Genomic DNA, 20240 nt, shown 5'->3' on the forward strand with positions numbered 1-20240 from the left:
AGTGTCTCACTGTAACCCAGATTTTTGCTATTTTTAAAGAAAAGAAGGGATGAGTCGAAATTAATATTTGTGGTAAATCAACATCATGCCACAAATGCTGTTGATTGAGCTGAACTTGTACTGAACCCAGGATATTCCTTGAAAATATAACTGACCAAAGACAATGACTGTATTGGATGTAAGAAGAATAAGCTTGTATGTACCTAATATATTATTACATTGACATTTATTAAAGCCTACTTCAATATAATACAGGCATATGAGTGTATGTTGAGAATTGGTCTAATATAAAGCACCAAGGACCAATAAGGCTGTTACATTACGTGATGGGCCTTCTATACTTCCATACTCATAAAACCCCCTTCACAAAATTTGAGCCGCCCCTCTCTGTGCCACGTAGAAAGCATTCCAGCCTCCAGGCTTGCGTTTCCGCATTTCCCGAGCACACTCGAGCCCTTAACTGCGCATTCTCTGAGAAGTTAGAGGGAGTTTGAAGAGCGTTTTCTCGTCTACACACTTCCTCCTCTCAGTCATAGTGAGAGGGTTTGGCTTTGAGGAAACTCTGCTGCATCTCATCGCAGGAGAGGATCAACCAGCCTTTTGCAAGACATAGACGGAAGATGACACGGTTAATGCTAAAGATGATTCTTCTAGCATTCCTAGTGACTTTCGTTGCGTGTAACGCGCCGCCTGTACCGTTAGATGACATCGTGATAGAGAAGACTTCCACTCCGGAGCGCTGTGAGCGGGCGGTGAAATCGGGAGATTTCGTTCGCTATCATTACACCGGCATGTTCCCCGATGGAAAGAAGTTTGACTCTAGGTTAGTGCAAAATCCAAGTCTGACCTAAATTGGTCAGCTTCTCACCTGGCCTAAAGCCAGATGCGTTTGTAACCCTGTTTATAGACTGTTGACCTCAGAGCCACGCAGGCAGAGATTTGTCTTTTTTTTTTCTTTTTTTTTTTTTTTACTTTCGTAAAACCCATAATCTAAATGAACAGCTGATGCATAGCAATGTTCCAATTTGCAGTAGAGTAATTGAAATGCATGATTGCATGCATGCATGCATGAATGAAAGAATGACGATGGGTAAGAGAAAGGGGGATGGCTGTGATTTTCAATATATGAAACAAAGCAAAACAAAATTGTTCCTAAGTTTAAAGGGCTGCATCTCTTTTCTGAAATCAAACTGATTATAAATAGACTTTTATCAAATATTAGATATAGCATTACAAATAAAAACTTAACTCTCTGTGTTTCTTGATATATGTGTCTGTTTGCAGTTATGACCGTGGCACCACCTATAATGTGTTTGTTGGTCAGAAGAAGCTGATTGCTGGGATGGACAAAGCTTTATTGGGCATGTGTGTTAGCGCAAGATGGATGATAAAAATCCCCCCTCAGCTTGCCTACGGCAAAGACGGTTATGGTAAACACACTCCTTTTCAAAGCACAGCTCTCTGTTTACCACTTTTGCATAGATGCATGTCAGAAATAGGCCACCTTGTTAAGTAAATATCTGTCTGTATTGATGCTATCCGTACATTTACACTTATACAGGCACATACCTTTTGGTAATATCTGTGAACCTCATTGAGACCTACAATACCCATGATTCTCTGATGAGTCAGAGTGGTTCATGGGAGGTCAGGGTGGGGGTGGGGTGGTGGGGATGCTCAGAGTAATTAAATGAAGAATGTTGAGCCCTGTCCACTTGTTGAAACTAGCTGTGAAGTTAGTGTGTGCGTCTGCCCAGTACAAACAGACAGATGTGCATCATTTCACTGCACATGAGGACATTAGATTCACACATATTCTCAGACACATTAATCTCATTATAGTTTATAATGCACTTCCACTGCAATACACAACACGCAGGGTGATCAACCACCTCCCCTCATTCTGTTTGTTACAATTAGCTGCTGCAAAAATGTATAAAAAAAAAAAAAAAAAAAAAAAAAAAAAACATTTATTGTCCTTCTTCAGAGTAGCTGGTTTTATGTTACATTTTATAATTCAGAATCAGAATTATGTTTCTGCCAAGTAAGTTAGAGGAATATTCCAGGTTAAATACAAGTTAAGCTCAGTTGACAGCATTTGTGGCATAATGCTGATTACCATAAAAAAATAATTTAGACTCACTCATCCCTCCTTTTCTTTAAAACAAAGCAAAAATCGAGGTTACACTTAGCCCTTTTCCACTGACATGGTTCGGGGGCAGTTTCCTTGGCCGGTGCGAATTCTTGAACTGTTCCGTGTGTTTCCACCTCAGAAAAGGCCGTTCCGTAGCCAAAAACCTGGTTCGACACCAGCCACAAAAGCTTGCTGGTCTCCACCCAGGAACTGATTACGTCAGGGGGTGGAGGGCAGGATAATGAAAATTAATCTACGAGAAGATTCAGCATGAAATGATGCACGCCGGTGTTATAGATCAGTTGGGGATCATGTTAACTGGGGATGTGTGTGTGCATGTGTAACCGGTCCTGTTCGACCTGCTCCGAGTGGGATTCGAACTAGGGTCTCCGGCATGGGAGGCGGGCTTGCTAACAAGGAGGCTAAAGGCTACAGCCTCTAGGGTCAGTTGCTAGCGCACCTCATGAGGCCAGGGGAGTGACAGTTACACACACCGCACAGCTATCACGTACCAGCTGGTTCCTGTTACACTCAAACCCCTAAACTTCACTCCCATCCGGGTCACGGCACCACTGTAACCGGTCCTGCTCGACCCGCTCCTAGCAGGACTCGACCGGCGCCTCCAAGTCTCCAGCATGAGAGGTGGGCCTGCTAACAAGGAGGCTAAAGACTACAGCCTCTATCGTCAGTCGCTAGTGCGCCTCTTGAGGCCAGGGGAGTGAGATTTACACATACCGCACAGCTATCACATACCAGCTGGCTCCTGTTACACGTGAATAATTTTACTTGCCTTTTCAGCAGATTCATTCAATGTGAATTGTCAATATGTAAAGAAAAGACGTTTTGCACATTATAATTTTTTTTTTTTAATCATTATTAAACCGAGTTGTTTCATCGATGTCTGTTCTAATGAATTTTACACAGATTAAGAGTGATTTTAACGGTTTCACAGAGTAACATCTGGTTTCCCCATGTTAACGTGGGACATTGGTTTGAATGGGAACTGACGATTACACTTGTCAAAAGCAGTGAATCGCAAGTGGACATTTTTTTATATGCAACACTAAAGCATCATAGATTGATGTCTGTCAATAATACACTTTCAATTGCTTTTTTTTTTCTTTATAATGAATAATGGCTTAATTAACCATGATAGTTTGAGTAACTTTCTCCTACCATTGAAAATGAACAAAGTGATGTACTAGTTAGAGCTGGGGTGCTGGTTCGGTGGCAAGTTGCACTGGTAGTTCACTCATAGCCCTTTTTCACCGAAATTGCAATGGTTCTCGTAAACCGACCGCGTTTTTCCACTGACCTGAGAGCCGAACTGTGACATAACGGGTTACTGTCTATGTGGTAGTTTCATTTCTACCTCAAACATAAACAAACATGGTGCGTCACAGTATGTTTGTATACAGCTTTTACTCTTGTTTTTGAGGACATATTTAAATATACGGATTAATGCAATCCATCGTTATTACATTGCTCAACAAGATTGTCAAAGACGACATCTACGCTAGAGACATGTAATGGAATTAATTTATATTGTATGAACTATGGCTTAACTTGCTAAACTCTGTAAGCTGTTATAGTGGAATCATTATTAACATTGGTGTAGCAGATGGTTATATTAATTTTGCCATAGCATATAATATAATGTTTACTTCTTGATTGAGAATCCCACCAGTTTACTAAACAGATAGCCGGGATCTTCCAAAGTTAGTGAGTAGCTGGTCAAAAATGCCCTTACTGAACAAAACAGTGCACAAAATAAGAGGACTACAGTGTAAGAAAAGCTAACAAAGTTGGCAAATATAACAACTTACTGAGATCAGCTGCAGAGGACACCGGCGAGTCACTGTTAATCACGAGCATTACTGGCTGAATTTAATTAAGATTAAGTTAAGAGTAAATGCTGTACACAAACACTGTTGTGATGTGCTATGTTTGTTTATGGGCAGGTACAGTAGTTGCGTAACCTAGTGGTTCTCAACCAGGGGGTCGGGACCCACTAGGGGGCCTCAGCACACTTCCAGAGGGGCCTTAAGATCTCTTAAAATTATTTAAAATAAGGTAGATTATTATAATTTGTATATAATTCATAATTCATCTTATTGAAAATGCTAAAAACAAAAATTATAATATTTTTATGAAGAACATACAGTTTTAGACATTTCTGGAATCACAAAAATGTATCATGATTAATAGCTTTAATCTATTGATGCTAGTAGTTTCTTACATAAAAAAAACAACAAAAAAAAACTTTGAAAAAGAAGCTTGATCCTCATTACATTAGAAGTAGCAGAGGAAATATCTTGTAATAGATATGTCTTATAAATATCTAATAGCCTACATGGGGGGCCTTCAAATATTTTCTCCGACAGTGGGGGGCCTTGGAGTAAAAAAGGTTGAGAACTACTGGCGTAACATATTAGGTCACCATTCGGTTCGCATTATTTTTCCCCCACCCATATTCTGGTAGGTCCCGCCTCCTGCGTTCGGATTGGCTACTGAGCTACTTACAAGCGGTCTGCGATTGGCCAGTTGAGAACTCGTTCATATCCACCTTTTTCCTGAATGCGGAAGTTGTTCCACGATTTGACTGTTTTCAATTTCCGGTATCCAGTGTTTTCACCCGCATAGTATATTCTAGCGGGTAATGTAAAGTTTAAGGTATTACATTTGTATAAAAAAAAAAAAAAAAAAAAAAAATGCCGATACTTCATAGAGTCGAGATGACCGTTTTTTATCGACAGTGCCTTACCAGAGTGTGTAGATGACATGAAGCGATGGTCCGAAGTTAGTTACGTTGATATCATTCATTATTCTGAGTTGTTATGGCAGCCAACAACGGCACAAGTTGAGCCTGAAATTAATTTTTACACCAAGTAACACTTAAATGGTTGTTGTTCTCCTCTGGATCGCTCGTTTTGGCAGTTTTTACTAGAGAAACAGATCAATGTTTAAAGGAGCAATATGTAACATTGCCATCAAGCGTTTAAAAATATTGGAGAGAGTTGTCTCCCCCTCCCCCTCAGACTCGAAGCACACGCGGGTTGCCAGGTTGAGGACAAGCAACAGGAACGAGCAAACTGACAATGGCAAGCGACGAGCCTTTCACTGTAAGTTGATCAGCTAATGTATACGTTTGCAATGTTTATATTGTTTGCAAATTATATACCAGCTCATGTGGATTTTTTATAACTCTGTCAATGTTAGCTAGATGTATTGTTGGCTTCCATGGCTGCAGCGCGCTGTGTTTTCCCGCTAACTTATTTCTAATCTGGCAACCCGGGGTGTCGAAATACTATTGGGAAATAGGCAGTGGGCGGGATCACACTGGCCAAAACACAAACAGAAATTCCGTCCCGGAATGGACATTTCAAAGTAGAATATACTGGCTGTAGCATTGTTTTCGTAGAAGCTTGTATTTCAACTTAGCATATTTCCTAAATCTCTAACATATTAAGATAATTTTATGCTTTATTACAGTAAATATTACATATTGCACCTTTAAGTCCTTTTTTACTAAAGTGAAAGTCAGTGACTTAAATGTGTATCTGTTTCTTGGAATATGGTTTACATTACAATATTTTCAGTTCTAATGGTGGCTATGTGCTTACCACCAATTGCTATGTGCTTAACTGATCAATTTATGTTCCACAGCATTCAAATCAAATCAAATCAAATCACATTTATTGTCACACAGCCATATACACAAGTGCAATGGTGTGTGAAATTCTTGGGTGCAGTTCCGATCAATATAGCAGTCGTGACAGTGATGAGACATATACCAATTTACAATAACATCAGATTCTCAGAAAAGTCTGAAATAGTTCATTACAAAAAATACACATTCTCTCATGGGAAGTGATGGTTACCTTGATATTTTTATATTCTTATATTTGGTATACAGTGAAACCATAAATGTGGGAGCCAGGCAAATTTAATTTGTCATAAAAAAAAAAAATCTCATTCATATCACTAATTATTTTCTTTCCAGTAGATTTATTCAGCCATTTACTATTAATAAAAAGAAGAACACAAACAGTTTTTCTACTATCGGAACGGCAAAGTGTCAGAAGTTTTAGAATTACCTATGCCTTATCTTGAAGATAACCATCCAATCAGAAGGCGTCGTCAAGCTGGTGACGTATAGATAACTTTTGACAATTTGATGTGTAATTATTTCAATAGTGGGAGTTGACGGAATACAGGTGGGGGGAAAAAATCCTGATAGGTAGCATATATTTTCAGGACACCGGTTTACGAAAGGCTCCAGATTGCTCCGCCAGTGAACCAGCAGATTACAGGCTCAGCATTCGAACCATTGCCATTTCGGTGGAAAAGGGCTAACAAAGGCACTACAATGGAACTGGGGGCCAATTTTTAAAGGCAGAAATTTGAAGATTATAATTTTATAAAAGCACTTCTTCTGTTAAAACATGTTATTTGAGCTGTAAAGTTGTTTACATTGTCATTTTTACAGTCATTTTGGGGTTTTAGGGTTTGTTGACATTACTTCGTCATGGCAGCAAAGTTGTAAAATTGTCTATAACTTTACACAGAAAAGGTTAGTAAGTGATTTTATAGCACTAAAATCATGTTTAAATGCATATTGTTTATGTCTTGTGGCTATACTTTTGAAATAGTGAGTATTTTAATGTTCAAAAATTGGCCCCCCCATTCACTTCCATTGTAAGTGCCTCACTGTAACCTCAATTTTTGCTTTTCTTTTAAAGGAGGGGCAAGTGAACATACATTTTTGTGGTAATCAACATTAAGCCACAAATGCTGTCGATTGAGCTTAACTTGTATTGAACCCAGAATATTCCTTTAAGCATCCATACACAAGAAATTTGCCTGGATGAGCCATAAACACACATAGTGCACAATAAACAAACAAGGAAAACACGGTGTAAAATAGAGAGCGGAAAGAGTACAGAATATTATTCTGTGAAATCCCCCATGTTTTGGCACAGTTGAAACAAATAAAAAAAAACATTCAACATGAACAGGTATACAGCCTCATTCTACTAACAACAAAATAAAGTTTTATTAGATTAAATAGTTGATCTATAAGTGAATTGTATAATAGTTCATAGTTAATCATTAAATTAATTAATTTTTAAGTAGTTAAAAGATGTGCAGATTTTCAAAAATATTTTCAGTGCTTTATTTCTTACAATATTTCTGTGTTGTTCCATGTCAGATGACATCATCCCCCCAGATTCCATCCTTCACTTTGATGTGTTAATGTTGGACATTTGGAACACAGAGGACAAGGTGCAGACACAGACCTACTATAAGCCAGAGAGCTGTGGCCGCACTGTGCAAGTGTCTGATTATGTACGTTACCACTACAATGGTACTCTGCTTGATGGCACGCTTTTCGACTCCAGGTGAGATTAATCTATCCACAATAAAATATGTTGAGCTCAACCAATAAACGCTATAAACAATAAGGAAAGAGCTAATAAATAAAGTTCAGAGTTGGGAGGACCATTTTCATATAATCTACAGTATAAAATATAATAATTGAGGTAAATGAATAACTGTTAACTCTCTTAAATATATGTCCTTGAGGGAACTGTTTGTGAACCATTTTTACATCTCTTTCATGCACTAAATATATATTATTAGTATATAATAAAAAAATACATGCAAACATGTGAGTTTTGGGAAATAAAAGTGTTAAAAACTATGGGCTCTATTTTCATGACCATGCTAGGTGCAGCGGTATGCGCAACGACCGTGCTCTGCGTCTTTTCTCATTTTCACGAGAGCACTAATTCTAAGCGCAATTTTTGTGCCATTGCAAAGCGCAAGTGAGCGTGAGTGGGAGTCTGCGCTGTCTGTGGGTGTATGCTCGCAAACTGTGAATTGTATGTAAATGAAGTGGCAAAGAGCTCAATTTGCTATTTTCCTGAGCAATAGATCAATGCACTAAGACGTCTGAGAACCGTGTCTATTTTCAAGTCTAAACTCAGTTCCTGCACTTGCAGTTTGGAGATTCCACCAGCAGGTGGTAATAAAGTTAATATTCAAACTCTGAAGATACAGTGGAAAATCAAATGATGTCCCTGACAATCACTGTTAATACTAGTCATGATTTGTGTGTCAGTAGATCAGTATGATAAATTATAGTTATATTGTCTGTATTTTAACGGATCCTACATCTAATTAGTCCTATAAGGAACTTGTTACTGTCATAGATATGTGCCTGACATTCAACAAGTTAATACGCAAAAAAACGTAAGTCCATATTTCTATTCTTCCAGTTCATTGCATACAGCCTATTTAAACAACCAACTTCTTATGAATGTTATTAAAGCTCAAAAGTAAATGTAATACTGTTTATCATTAGTAGCAGATGGTGCAATAACCAATGGAGAGCCTGCAAATTAAATTGCACTTGACCCAGCCCATTAGCGCTTTGCACTTGCGCCTAGACTTAGGCTTTTGCTTGCACCAAAATGGCCATACCCACTGACTTGTTGTGTATTTTATATCACATAGTGCTGCGCTTAAGATGTAGTGCTCTCAAAATAGGGCCCAATGTCTCCTAAGTATAATTATTTATTTATTTTCAATTATGTAATACATTTTTTTGCTGTGTGGATATCTAAGATCTAATGTGCAATTCCTGATTGTTTCATTCTACAGTCACACACGCATGCGCACTTATGACACTTATGTTGGGATTGGCTGGCTCATTGCGGGAATGGACCAGGGGCTTTTGGGAATGTGTGTGGGAGAAAAGCGCATCATCACCATGCCACCCTTCCTTGGCTATGGAGAGAAAGGGGATGGTGAGAATGATTTTATAAATATAAAGATTATTTAATGTGTGAAACAAGTGTTACAACATCAGTTTATCTCCAATTACAGGAAGTGACATCCCTGGTCAGGCCTCTCTGGTGTTTGATGTGGTTCTGTTGGACCTTCATAACCCCAAAGATGAAATCACTGTAGAAGTGCAAAACCTTCCAGATCCCTGTCCACGCAAGAGCAAAGTTGGAGACTTCATGCGTTACCATTATAATGGAACCCTGCTGGATGGGACATTTTTTGACTCCAGGTAAATCCCCTGTATTTTAAAATATATATATTTTTTGTTTAAAGTGAGATACAGTGAACTAATGGCAGGGACAATCTCCCTAGAGAAACCTGGACTTGAAGGGATAGTTCACCCAAAAATGAACATTCACTTATCATTTACTCACCCTCATGACATCCCAGATGTGTATGACTTTCTCTCTTCTAAAAATCTTTGTTGTGTTCAGCAGAAGAGTATTTCAGCTCTGTAGGTCCATACTGTTGGGCCTCATGTATTCAGGTAGAAGACAAAGGCAGGCCTAACACAGTCGTAAAAACATAACTCAAGCCCCCACCTTCTAAGTCGTAAATTTTACTGATAAAAATCGTGCCAAAATCAAACAAAGGGAGTCCAAAACAGACTACAAATCCATGAAGCCTTGCTCACTAAAGGACTGAGCTCTCAACTCCTATTGGATGAGGCACACAACAGAACGTCCCTCAAACATGACATCATCAGGAGTTGAAATACCTCTGAAATGTTTCGTGAATTTACTTCCAGCGACTTAGTTCACCGAATATAGACGTAGCTTTTTGCTGCTCTCAGGTGCAACCTCGTGGCACAAGGAAGTAATGTCCAACTTGAAACTGTAGCCATACAATCTCCATCTCGCTGGACGAGTTGAGATTACTCTGTGTTCAACCAAACACTCTAACGGATCCGAAGGAGACCGCCAAGCAATTCGCATCTTCATCTGTTTGCCTGCAAAAGTGAAGAGATTAAAGATTTCTCTTCCATCTTCAATCAAGTCGACATTTCTGAGTTCTCCGCCAGCCCGCCGAGAATCAACAGCCGTACCGCCCACCGACAATCAACAGCCGTACCGCCCGCCGACAGAGCGAGGAAACGGCCTCCCATCATCACACGAGCCTCAAGGAACCAGGTCAAAGTTAAAGGATGGAGGAAAACACATTCTACCTGTGTCCTCATGCGATTCAAGTAAGAGGTTACGTCTGGGCAGAGATAGAATATTATAGCGTGTTATTCTTGTGTTTCAAGGTTTTTGCTTGTACAGTTTACGGACCGCCATTTCCGCTCATTATTAATACTCAGGGTATTAATTATCACAAATTTGTTTTGCTGTATTGTGGTCCAACCAAATTGGATTGTGCAATTTCGCCATCGCGGGTGAGACAGAAACTGAGTTCATCCATTAAAGAGTCAAATAACGCAGACCCGCTCGTAAAACCGTGTCTCTGAGTGATGAACACAGCTGCTTTCTCTCCCGCTATCGCGAAATCAGCTTTAGGGCTGTCACTTAATCATCTCTCTCTCTCTCTCTCTCTCTCTCTCTCTCTCTCTCTCTCTTACTAATCAAACACACACACACTGTATAATAAATTTGACCAGGTCTGGAGGAGGAACGAGCTTTCAAGTCTCTTTTCCTTCACAACCTCCACGAGTGCGTGCGATATGACGTCACGATGCACTGCAGAATGGGCAACCCCACCATGCAGGAAATCAGAAAGTACATGCAACTGGCATGGGAGACACGCGTGCGCCCTGCCCGAGGGCACGAAGGCGACGCCAGAGCCCTGGGGATCCAAGCCTCATATGCAGGGTAGGCAACAGAACCAGGGTGGTGGTAACCAGACACACCCCCAGGGTCACGGCAGGCCTAAACAACAAAACGTTCACCGGCTGAAAACAAATGCGCGTTTCGAATGAAAACCCAAACAAGAAGGTGAGTGGGTAGGCAAGGTTTCAAATCCCCTCAGAGAACAAGATTTGAGAGAGGAAATGGAGGATATAAGGAGACGCTTGACTGAGTTAGTAACTAAGCTTGATGTGCTCCGTTGTTCACCAGGTCCGTCGACTTCCTCAAAAGGAACACGGCACTGAAACCCCGTCAGTATGACTAGACGATGTACCCCCTCCCGTTAACGCCAAAGTTTACTTTGTAGGTCGGGAAAAGAGGAACAGTGTCCAAGTTGCTCCCCAAAATAGTCACTCCTAACATGCCACACCCTCCTTTTCTGACCTTCTTGGGCGATCTGTACCGTAAGGGCAATGCCTGACACATGGGTCATTCAACTCCCACGCACTACTCAACACCGGTTCCGAAATAGTCTAATGGGTTCAAACACCTTCGCAGAGGTGACTAGAGCAAAGCTCTCCCTTGGCAAACCGTTATAGACAGAGACCTGTAACGTAAGCATCACAAGCTACACGCAAGATAGGTCGTCTGTCACAAAATGGGCCTGGATTGACACCTTTCAAGGGATGATGCTAATAGACTCTGTTTACATATGTCCCATTAATACGGAACCACTGTTAGTTGGCCAGGACCTACTGAACCGATTGGCTCTGCTCACTGACTGCCGTCGTGGACACATGTGGGCTCAGGTTGACATACCGAGACCACTTGGTCCAGAAAACAGTTCGCCAGCTTCAGATGCACACGTCGCCATCGTCCAAAAATCCAGCAGAGATGACGACTCCAATAAGAACAATTACAGGGCCTGGGTAAAACCCTCCAGGGTACTATAGTCACTGTAAATTTGCAATCCGTTCTTATCAATAACACTTTGCACACTTTAGGGAGAGAAAACAACTTATGCGTGTATCGTTAGAGATCTAATGCAGGACCTCCTCAGGGAAATTAGTTCCTCAGTCAACAGTCTGAGTGGTGGAAGGATTCCAGCTTACCTGGTATCCCTAGACCTTGTCGAACAAATCCTTAGATCTGCTACTATCTCCGTTGTGCAACCTTCACAGATACACATGGCATATAGTTTTGGCATTGAAATTCCAATCCATGTAAATCCTCAGAACCTCAAAACAGGATTTATCCTCAATCTACCGTCATAGGCAGAATATATATAGACTAAAATCTGTATTTAATGTTGGTTTTCAGAGAGGTAATGCACACATTCACCTCAAAACACCACCAACACTCGCCTACCATGATGAGGACCCCTCGCTCTACCTTATCTCTAACCTAAACATGTGTACCAAGACAAAGTACATTCATTGGGTTTGTCAAAACGCAACCCCTTTGTTAGAGAGGTGACTAACTACCTCCCTGAACAAGTGTCATGGTAGCATGTCCATCAAAGATGAAGGAACAGAGACAAAGGTAGAGCGAGCAGGCAGTCGCTGGCTCGTCAACACACCAGCCACCGAAGTCATACGACTGCCATGATACAGCCACTAAGCTAAGGCCATTAAACTAAGGCTACCAAACCAAACGGTGTTCTTAATGGTTCCCCAAGGAGCCATCGTGCACATTGACGATATTGTCCTCCATCATCTCAACGTCGACAAAAATGACGCAGAAATTGAGATCATGGACGCATTTAGAGGTTACAGCCTCACCGTTGATGACACCCTTCAACAGCAGCTTCAGGCTGAAGGGATGGAATTAGTGAAGTTCAGTCTCAAACCGACTGGCTTGACCACTATATTTCATAGTCACATAAGCAGATCGTCATCTTACCGAGAACACCCTATTAGTTTGGTTGCCCTCTGGCTCCTCCTTAGTGGTTGGATCATCATCGCAATTATTGCACACGCCATGTACAGGTACATTCAACACCTACAGGCCAGACTGGACTCACTTCTCATACAGCCGTGTTTTACACACCAGTCTGAGTCCATCCCACAGGTTAACCCCATCATTTCCAAGGATACGCCTTTTAACCTTTAACCCTCCTTTCCTCTAACATTTTGTTCCTAGTAACCAATGTCAGGTTCTACTTTGATTTTGTGTTATGACCAAAGAACAACAAAGGATTGTGTTATGGTTAATGCTGTGCCTTCCAATAACTTGAAATGTTTATGTGTGATGAATGTAGTTTTAGAATTAGCTAGAAGTTCTATGCCCAGATGTGCCTCAGTCTCTGTCAGACGATAAAGCCTCTGTGAACTCTAATGAACTGTATGGACTGTGCAACCATTTTTCTTTCCTATCAGGAATACATGGATGGCGTAACCCACAGGTTACTGTGAACTGACAAGAACTGTTCGGCCCTTCAGTTGCTCTAAAGATGCTGGACAACAACCAACTCTTCAGAACAAAGGGGGGAATGTTGGGCCTCATGTATTCAGATAGAAGACAAAGGCAGGCCTAACACAGTCGTAAAAACATAACTCAAGCCCCCACCTTCTTAGTCGTAAATTTTACTGATAAAAATCGTGCCAAAATCAAACAAAGGGAGTCCAAAACAGACTACAGATCCATGAAGCCTTGCTCACTAAAGGATTGAGCTCTCAACTCCTATTGGATGAGGCACACAACAGAACGTCCCTCAAACATGACATCATCAGGAGTTGAAATACCTCTGAAATGTTTCGTGAATTTACTTCCAGCGACTTAGTTCACCGAATATAGATGTAGCTTTTTGCTGCTCTCAGGTGCAACCTCGTGGCACAAGGAAGTAATGTCCAACTTGAAACTGTAGCCATACAATCTCCATCTCGCTGGATGAGTTGAGATTACTCTGTGTTCAACCAAACACTCTAATGGATCCGAAGGAGACCGCCGAGCAATTCGCATCTTCATCTGTTTGCCTACAGAAGTGAAGGGATTAAAGATTTCTCTTCCATCTTCAATCAAGTCGACATTTCTGAGTTCTCCGCCAGCCTGCCGAGAATCAACAGCCGTACCGCCCGCCGACAATCAACAGCCGTACCGCCCGCCGACAGAGCAAGGAAACGGCCTCCTGTCATCACCCAAGCCTCAAGGAACCGGGTCAAAGTTAAAGGACGGAGGAAAACACATTCTATCTGTGCCCTCATGCGATTCAAGTAAGAGGTTACGTCTGGGCAGAGATAGAATATTATAGCGTGTTATTCTTGTGTTTCAAGGTTTTTGCTTGTACAGTTTACGGACCGCCATGTCCGCTCATTATTAATACTCAAGGTATTAATTATCACAAATTTGTTTTGCTGTATTGTGGTCCAACCAAATTGGATTGTGCAATTTCGCCATCGCGGGTGAGACAGAAACTGTGTTCATCCATTAAAGAGTCAAATAACGCAGGACTTTTACGAGCCCCGCTCGTAAAACCGCGTCTCTGAGTGATAAACACAGCTGCTTTCTCTCCCACTATCGCGAAATCAGCTTTCGGGCTGTCACTTAATAATCTCTCTCTCTCTCTCTCTCTCTCTCTCTCACTAACCACACTGACACACACACACACACTGTCACACACACACACCTTATGTGTTATAGGATTATTTTGATTTCCATATCTAATCATATCACTGTTTAGTTTGTAGTTGTAAGTCGGAAGTTTATTGACTGCATTGTATTAATTATTAATTGATATTACTGCATAAATAAACTTTGTTTATATTACAAAGAGAAGTGTTTTGGTTTGTTTTGCATACACCTGTGTCATGCTGACGGGATGTCAGTGCTCGGATTCAAACCTTCATTCATTGTTTTTTTTCCCGAAAATCGATATTCTTCGGATGTCGATTTTCCTAAGAAAACAATCTAATATTGAGACTGTTTTACTATTCGGTTATTAGTCCCTGATTTCAGGGTGGTGCCCCGTCAATGTTAATCCTTATTTATATTCTATTGATTTTTGATAATTGATAATTATCTTTAATGATTGAATTTGAATGATCAATAAGCTAGTGTTAATTTTAATTAATGTTTCACCGATGTTAACAATTAATGATTATCTTTGATAACTGTTGATTTAAAGGATTTAAAAAAGCTAACATTGATTCTAATCAATGTTATATTGATTTGAATAATTAATAATTATCTTTGATAATTATTAATTATTGCTAATAACCAAACTTGCTCCTAAACGTAGCACACTACATTTACTGGAGTTCCATATGAGGTTTTAATGAGTTAGATCCAATTAATTAATTTAAATATTAATTAATAACTACAGAAATAATTATTAATTATTTCTGATAGTAACACTGATTTAAACAACCAGTAGCACCTACAATACTATGCAAGTGAATGGTGACCAGAACTTTTGAAGGCAGCATAAAAGTAATCCATACAACTCCAGTGATTAAATCCATATCTTTAGAAGCGATATGATAGGTGTGGGAGGGAAACAGAACAATATTTCTGTCCTTTTTTACTATAAATCTCCACTTTCACTTCCACATTTTTCTTTTGTTTTTTGGTAAATCACATTCTTCATGCATATCGCCACCTACTGGTCGGGGCTGGTCAAAGGTGGAGATATACAGTAAACACTGAATACTGTAAATATTGATTGATTCTCAACCACACCTATCATATCGCTTCTGAAGTCATGGATTAAAAGCACTGGATGTGAAGGATTAGGTTGATTGGACACTGGAATCAAATGGATTACTTTTATGCTGCCTTTATGTGCTTTGTGGAGATTGAAAATTTTGGTCACCATACACTTTCATTGCATGGACCAACAGAGCTGAGATATTCTTTTAAAAAATGTTGTGTTCTGCAGAAGAAAGTAAGTCATACACATCAGGGGTGGCATGAGGGTGAGTAAATGGTGAAAGAAAATTCATTTTTGGGTGAACTATTCCTTTAAGGTTTTTCCTCAAAGACACAGTGCTAGTAGGGCAGGAGTAAAAGCTCAGTTGCCCCATTTAGGATCAAGCCTGATCTATTAGCCTAACACCATATAATGTGTAAATGCTTATATTTGTGTTGATGTATGTTTCAGTTACTCGAGGAATCGCACATATGACACCTATATTGGTAAAGGCTATGTAATCGCAGGAATGGACCAGGGGCTCCTGGGTGTGTGTATTGGAGAGCGCAGGAGGATTACTATCCCACCACACCTGGCATATGGAGAAGAGGGCACAGGTGAGCAATATGTGTGCATTTGAATTTATGTACTGCATGATCACTTTTTTGATAGGTAAAAAAAAAAAAAAAAAAAGAATATAAAATGAACTTCTCTCTCTCTATAAATCTGCATAAATCTCTTTTAATCCCTCATACAGGAACCAAGATCCCTGGCTCAGCTGTGCTGGTGTTTGATGTCCACATTATTGATTTCCACAACCCATCTGACAAGGTTGAGATCACCAGTGTGAAGCCAGAAAATTGCACCTACAATGCAAAACGTGGTGACTTTGTCAAATACCACTACAACTTCACTCTCATGGATGGCACTGACATTGGATCCACGTGAGTATCTATCTATCTATGTGTCTGTCTGTTTGTCTTTCCATCCGTCCGCCTATCTCTGTCCATCTGTCTGTCCATCTGTCAATCTATCCATCTGTCTAGATATCTGCCTGTCTGTCTGTCTGTGTCTATCCATCTGCCTGTCTGTCTATCTGTCTGTCTGTCTGTCTGTCCGTCCATCTTTCCATCTATATATCCGTCTGTCTGTCTGTCTATCTGCCTGTCTGTCTATCCATCCGTCCGTCTATCTATCGATCTGCCTGCCTGCCTGCCTGTCTGTCTTTCTATTTATCCATCCGTCGATCCCACTATGTGTCTGTCTGTCAATCTAAGCCTTTCCAGCTTAACATCACAAGTTTAATCATGTCATTTCTAATGAGAAAAAAGAATGGTGATAACTATGTTTAGAATTTTTTTGTCTAAATTAATGTTTTACCACTGTGTTTGTGTATAACTACAGGCACACCTTTGGCAAAACATATAATGTGGTTCTGGGGGCTGGACAAGTGGTCATAGGCATGGAACAAGGGCTTATGGGAATGTGTGTTGGAGAGAAGCGCAGGCTAGTTATTCCACCTCACCTTGGCTATGGAGAGAGGGGAGTTGGTAAGACACTCTTCTCACAGACACAACTCACATATACATACAATTCAAAATATATCCATAATTCAAATCCCCCTTATAATCTTATTTGATTCTGAAGAGAATGTGCCTAGAGCACCATGTCAGACAGGTTACCAGTCTTACTAGAAGTCAATAAAATGTATCTAGGCAAATCAAAAAGTCAAGATGTTATGACAATGCTCATTTGTACTTCTTGCATGGAGATTTATATCGCAATTTGTGGTGGACCCACTAGAGGGAGCCAATGGAACCCCGCAAATTCTTTACCAACCTGTTATTACAAACTCAGTTGAGAAATATGACTTAGGTGCTGATATGTTGGCTTTTTATGGGAGTTTTAGTCTTTTCAAATAGCTTCAGCTGTGTCAGCGAATTAACAGCTTCTAAATAATGGGTTTGGCTATTTCAGCTCATTAATAACAGGTGCAAAATATAAAGAATACAGCCATGCAATTTCCTTAGAGCACAGAAGAACTTCTGCACAAAACCCAAACCTGAACCATATTGGACACCTTATGGAAGAATTGGAACACTGACTAAGAGGAAGGCCCCACTGCCCAACATCAGTGCCTGACCTCACTGATGCTCTTGTGTCTGAATGAAAGCAAATCCCTGCAGCCATGTTCATGTTCTGTCATCTAGTGGAAAGGCTTCCCAGAAGAGTGGACACTGCTATAGCAGCAAAGGGAGGACAAATTCCCAATTAATGCCCATAATTTTGTTTAATTAAGTGTCCAACAAGCACATAAGTGTGTATTGTTTGGGTGTCAGAGGGTATAAGGAACCAGCAGCTTTAGTCATCTGGTTCAAGCCTCTCTATTGCACACAAACAGAATTTTTGCTATGCTTTCCTAAAGTTTGTACCATTTCTTTGCTCAGATGGGGAGGTCCCTGGCAGTGCTGTGCTGGTTTTTGATGTTGAGATGATGAACCTGGAGGAGGGTCTTCCTGAGGGCTACATGTTTGTGTGGAACAGTGATGTCTCTCCTGACCTTTTCAATGAGATGGACAAGAACAAAGACTCACAAGTGGATCCCAGTGAGGTATATTGCATGTGACTATGTTTGTGTGTGTGTGCAGTACATCTGCAAATAATTTAATACTGCTTCCCTTCTTCATTTTCATCTTTGTTCTTGTTTGTCTGTCCCTTCCTACAGTTTTCAGAGTACATTCTCCAGCAGGTGGAAGAGGGCAAAGGTCGTCTGGCGCCAGGTTTTGAAGCTCAACGTACCATAGAGAACATGTACAGTAACCAGGACCGCAACAAGGATGGGCGAATCACAGAGGATGAGTTTAAACTCAAGGAAGATGAAACAGCCACTCATGATGAGTTATGAGGTTGGACTCAGGAATGGAGGGGCGTGATTGGTTATGTGGTTAAATATTATAAAAAGTGGAAGTGAAGTGTCACTTAGTGCTGTTGATGTTGTGTTTTAATGTTTGTCTGAGAGAAGTGTGCATATATGAGTGTGCTTAATTGTGTTTATATATGATTTTTTTTACATGTCTGAGTGTTTGAAAGAATCTGGATTGATACAATAGTGCAAAATGTTACTTTGTAAAAAATATCCCTTAAAATAAACACATTCCAACCCCAATGGGTTTAACTTTTTTAATGTAACTACTATTTTATTACTATAAAATTATACACTGAAAATGTGGTCACCTGTAGTTGTTACCTCAAAGATCTATTTCTTCTTGATCTAAGCTATGTTGATGTTACCTAACTTTTTAGGATGATTAAGTCAGATTTAAAAAAAAATTATTTGAATAGATCCAGTTAATTTAGACGTTACCACATTAACCATATTTTTTAAGTTACCTGACAATGATTTTTTTTACAGTGTAATATTAAAATGATACTTTTTAAACACATGATACCATAACCACTGTGTTGTTTGCCATGTTCATTTCACCCACAGATTCCTGAAACATAACCTAAGTAAACAGGTTATGTAAAAGCTTGCAGCTTCCTCTTGAGTTAATTAGTTGTGTAAAAAGTGGTATCCTGCATTTGTTTCCTTTAGGAGCTATTCTACTTGACCTAACCCTCAAAATCAGGTTGTTTTTAATGATGTTAAAGGGGTCATGGCATGAGGAATACATTTTTCCTTGATCTTTTAACATTTAAGAGGTCATTGTACTATAAAAACATACTGAAATTTTAGAACTCGAAACGTCCTCGCCACTACATAAAGAGCATTTTTTAAACCAAGCTGCCAAAACCACTCGTTTTCTAATTCCTCCACATTGTGAGGTCAGTCAGTCAAGAGCCAATCATAACAGTGGGCGTTTACTGTCAAGTGTTAAAGGAGAAGCACCACCAAAATCAAGCGTTTCTGACAGAGGGTCAGAATGATGTTTTACAAATATATGACTGTCTTTTTGTGCAAAAAACTTTAATAATATGAACCTCAAGGAGCATGCTGAAATAATAAAAAGGCATGTCATGACCCCTTTAAATAAATTTCAGGCTTGAATAAAATCAGTTATTTAGATTTTACACTCTTTAAAATAAAGATTCCTAAAGTGTTTTTTTTTTTTTTTTTTTTTTTTTTTGCTGTGATGACACATTTAAAAATGTATTTTAGCCTATTTTTAACATTTACGCATTTCAATTTCATAACAAAATTCCATCAAACTGAAATGTGTAATGTTTAACAAAATAAATGAATAAAAAAAATAATAAAATAAAAATTATATATATATATATTATATTATTATTATTATTAATTAAAGATTACTCAAATTTAACGTAATGAAATTTTGTTATAAAACTGAAAAGCGTAAATCTTAAAATTATTATTTTTTGAATGTACAGGAACCATTTTTGGTTCCCCAAAAAACCTTAAAAGAACCATTTTTGAAGGACTGTTTTAGTCTAAAGAACACTTTTCCACTGCAAAGAACCTTTTGTGCACTGGGAAGGTTCCATGGATGTTAAAGGTTCTTCATGGAACCATACATGCCTATTAAGAACTTTTATTTTGAAGAGTGTACCATATAAAGTACATTTTTAGGTTTACCTTTTTTCAATGTACCTTTCATTTTAGGCTTTTACATTGTGGCTAATTTACTTGGTGCCTTCACTTAATGTAATCAAATGTGACTTAACCCTTGTGTTGTGTTCAATTTGTCCTAACACATTTTGTATTCTCGGTCAAAAATGACCGGCAAACTAAGATTGTTTATAAATCTCTCATATTGCATATTTCTTCACAATATTTTGCATTAGATCTATTTTTAAAATATATATATTTTTATTGCTAGAAAGA

At 39.4% G+C, this 20240-nt stretch overlaps 1 protein-coding gene across 2 annotated transcripts; it reads left to right on the forward strand.

The window, feature by feature from the left end:
- Positions 1-442: 442 nt before the first annotated feature.
- LOC127421319 (peptidyl-prolyl cis-trans isomerase FKBP9-like) lies at positions 443-18873 on the forward strand. Of its 2 annotated transcripts, XM_051664320.1 has the most exons (10): positions 443-823; positions 1285-1430; positions 7347-7536; positions 8801-8946; positions 9026-9215; positions 15869-16014; positions 16155-16341; positions 16802-16947; positions 17845-18008; positions 18123-18868. In XM_051664320.1, exons 1-10 carry the CDS (start codon positions 621-623, stop codon positions 18300-18302), a joined length of 1698 nt encoding a protein of 565 aa, XP_051520280.1. In that variant the 5' UTR covers positions 443-620; the 3' UTR covers positions 18303-18868. The 2 variants fall into 2 exon arrangements, with proteins under 2 accessions (XP_051520280.1, XP_051520281.1); XM_051664321.1 differs by lacking the exons at positions 443-823; positions 1285-1430 and adding an exon at positions 4836-5256 and having other exon boundaries at positions 18123-18873.
- The last annotated feature ends 1367 nt before the right edge of the window (positions 18874-20240 follow it).

The sequence above is a fragment of the Myxocyprinus asiaticus genome, chromosome 30, assembly GCF_019703515.2.
Source record: "Myxocyprinus asiaticus isolate MX2 ecotype Aquarium Trade chromosome 30, UBuf_Myxa_2, whole genome shotgun sequence".
Lineage (NCBI taxonomy): Eukaryota > Metazoa > Chordata > Actinopteri > Cypriniformes > Catostomidae > Myxocyprinus > Myxocyprinus asiaticus.

Coding starts and splice junctions, on each gene's coding strand:
- LOC127421319 (XM_051664320.1), top strand. CDS start 621: ATGACACGGTTAATGCTAAAGATGATTCTTCTAGCATTCCTAGTGACT. Junction 1,431..7,346: donor CTACGGCAAAGACGGTTATG/GTAAACACACTC, acceptor GTTCCATGTCAG/ATGACATCATCCCCCCAGAT. Junction 8,947..9,025: donor CTATGGAGAGAAAGGGGATG/GTGAGAATGATT, acceptor CTCCAATTACAG/GAAGTGACATCCCTGGTCAG.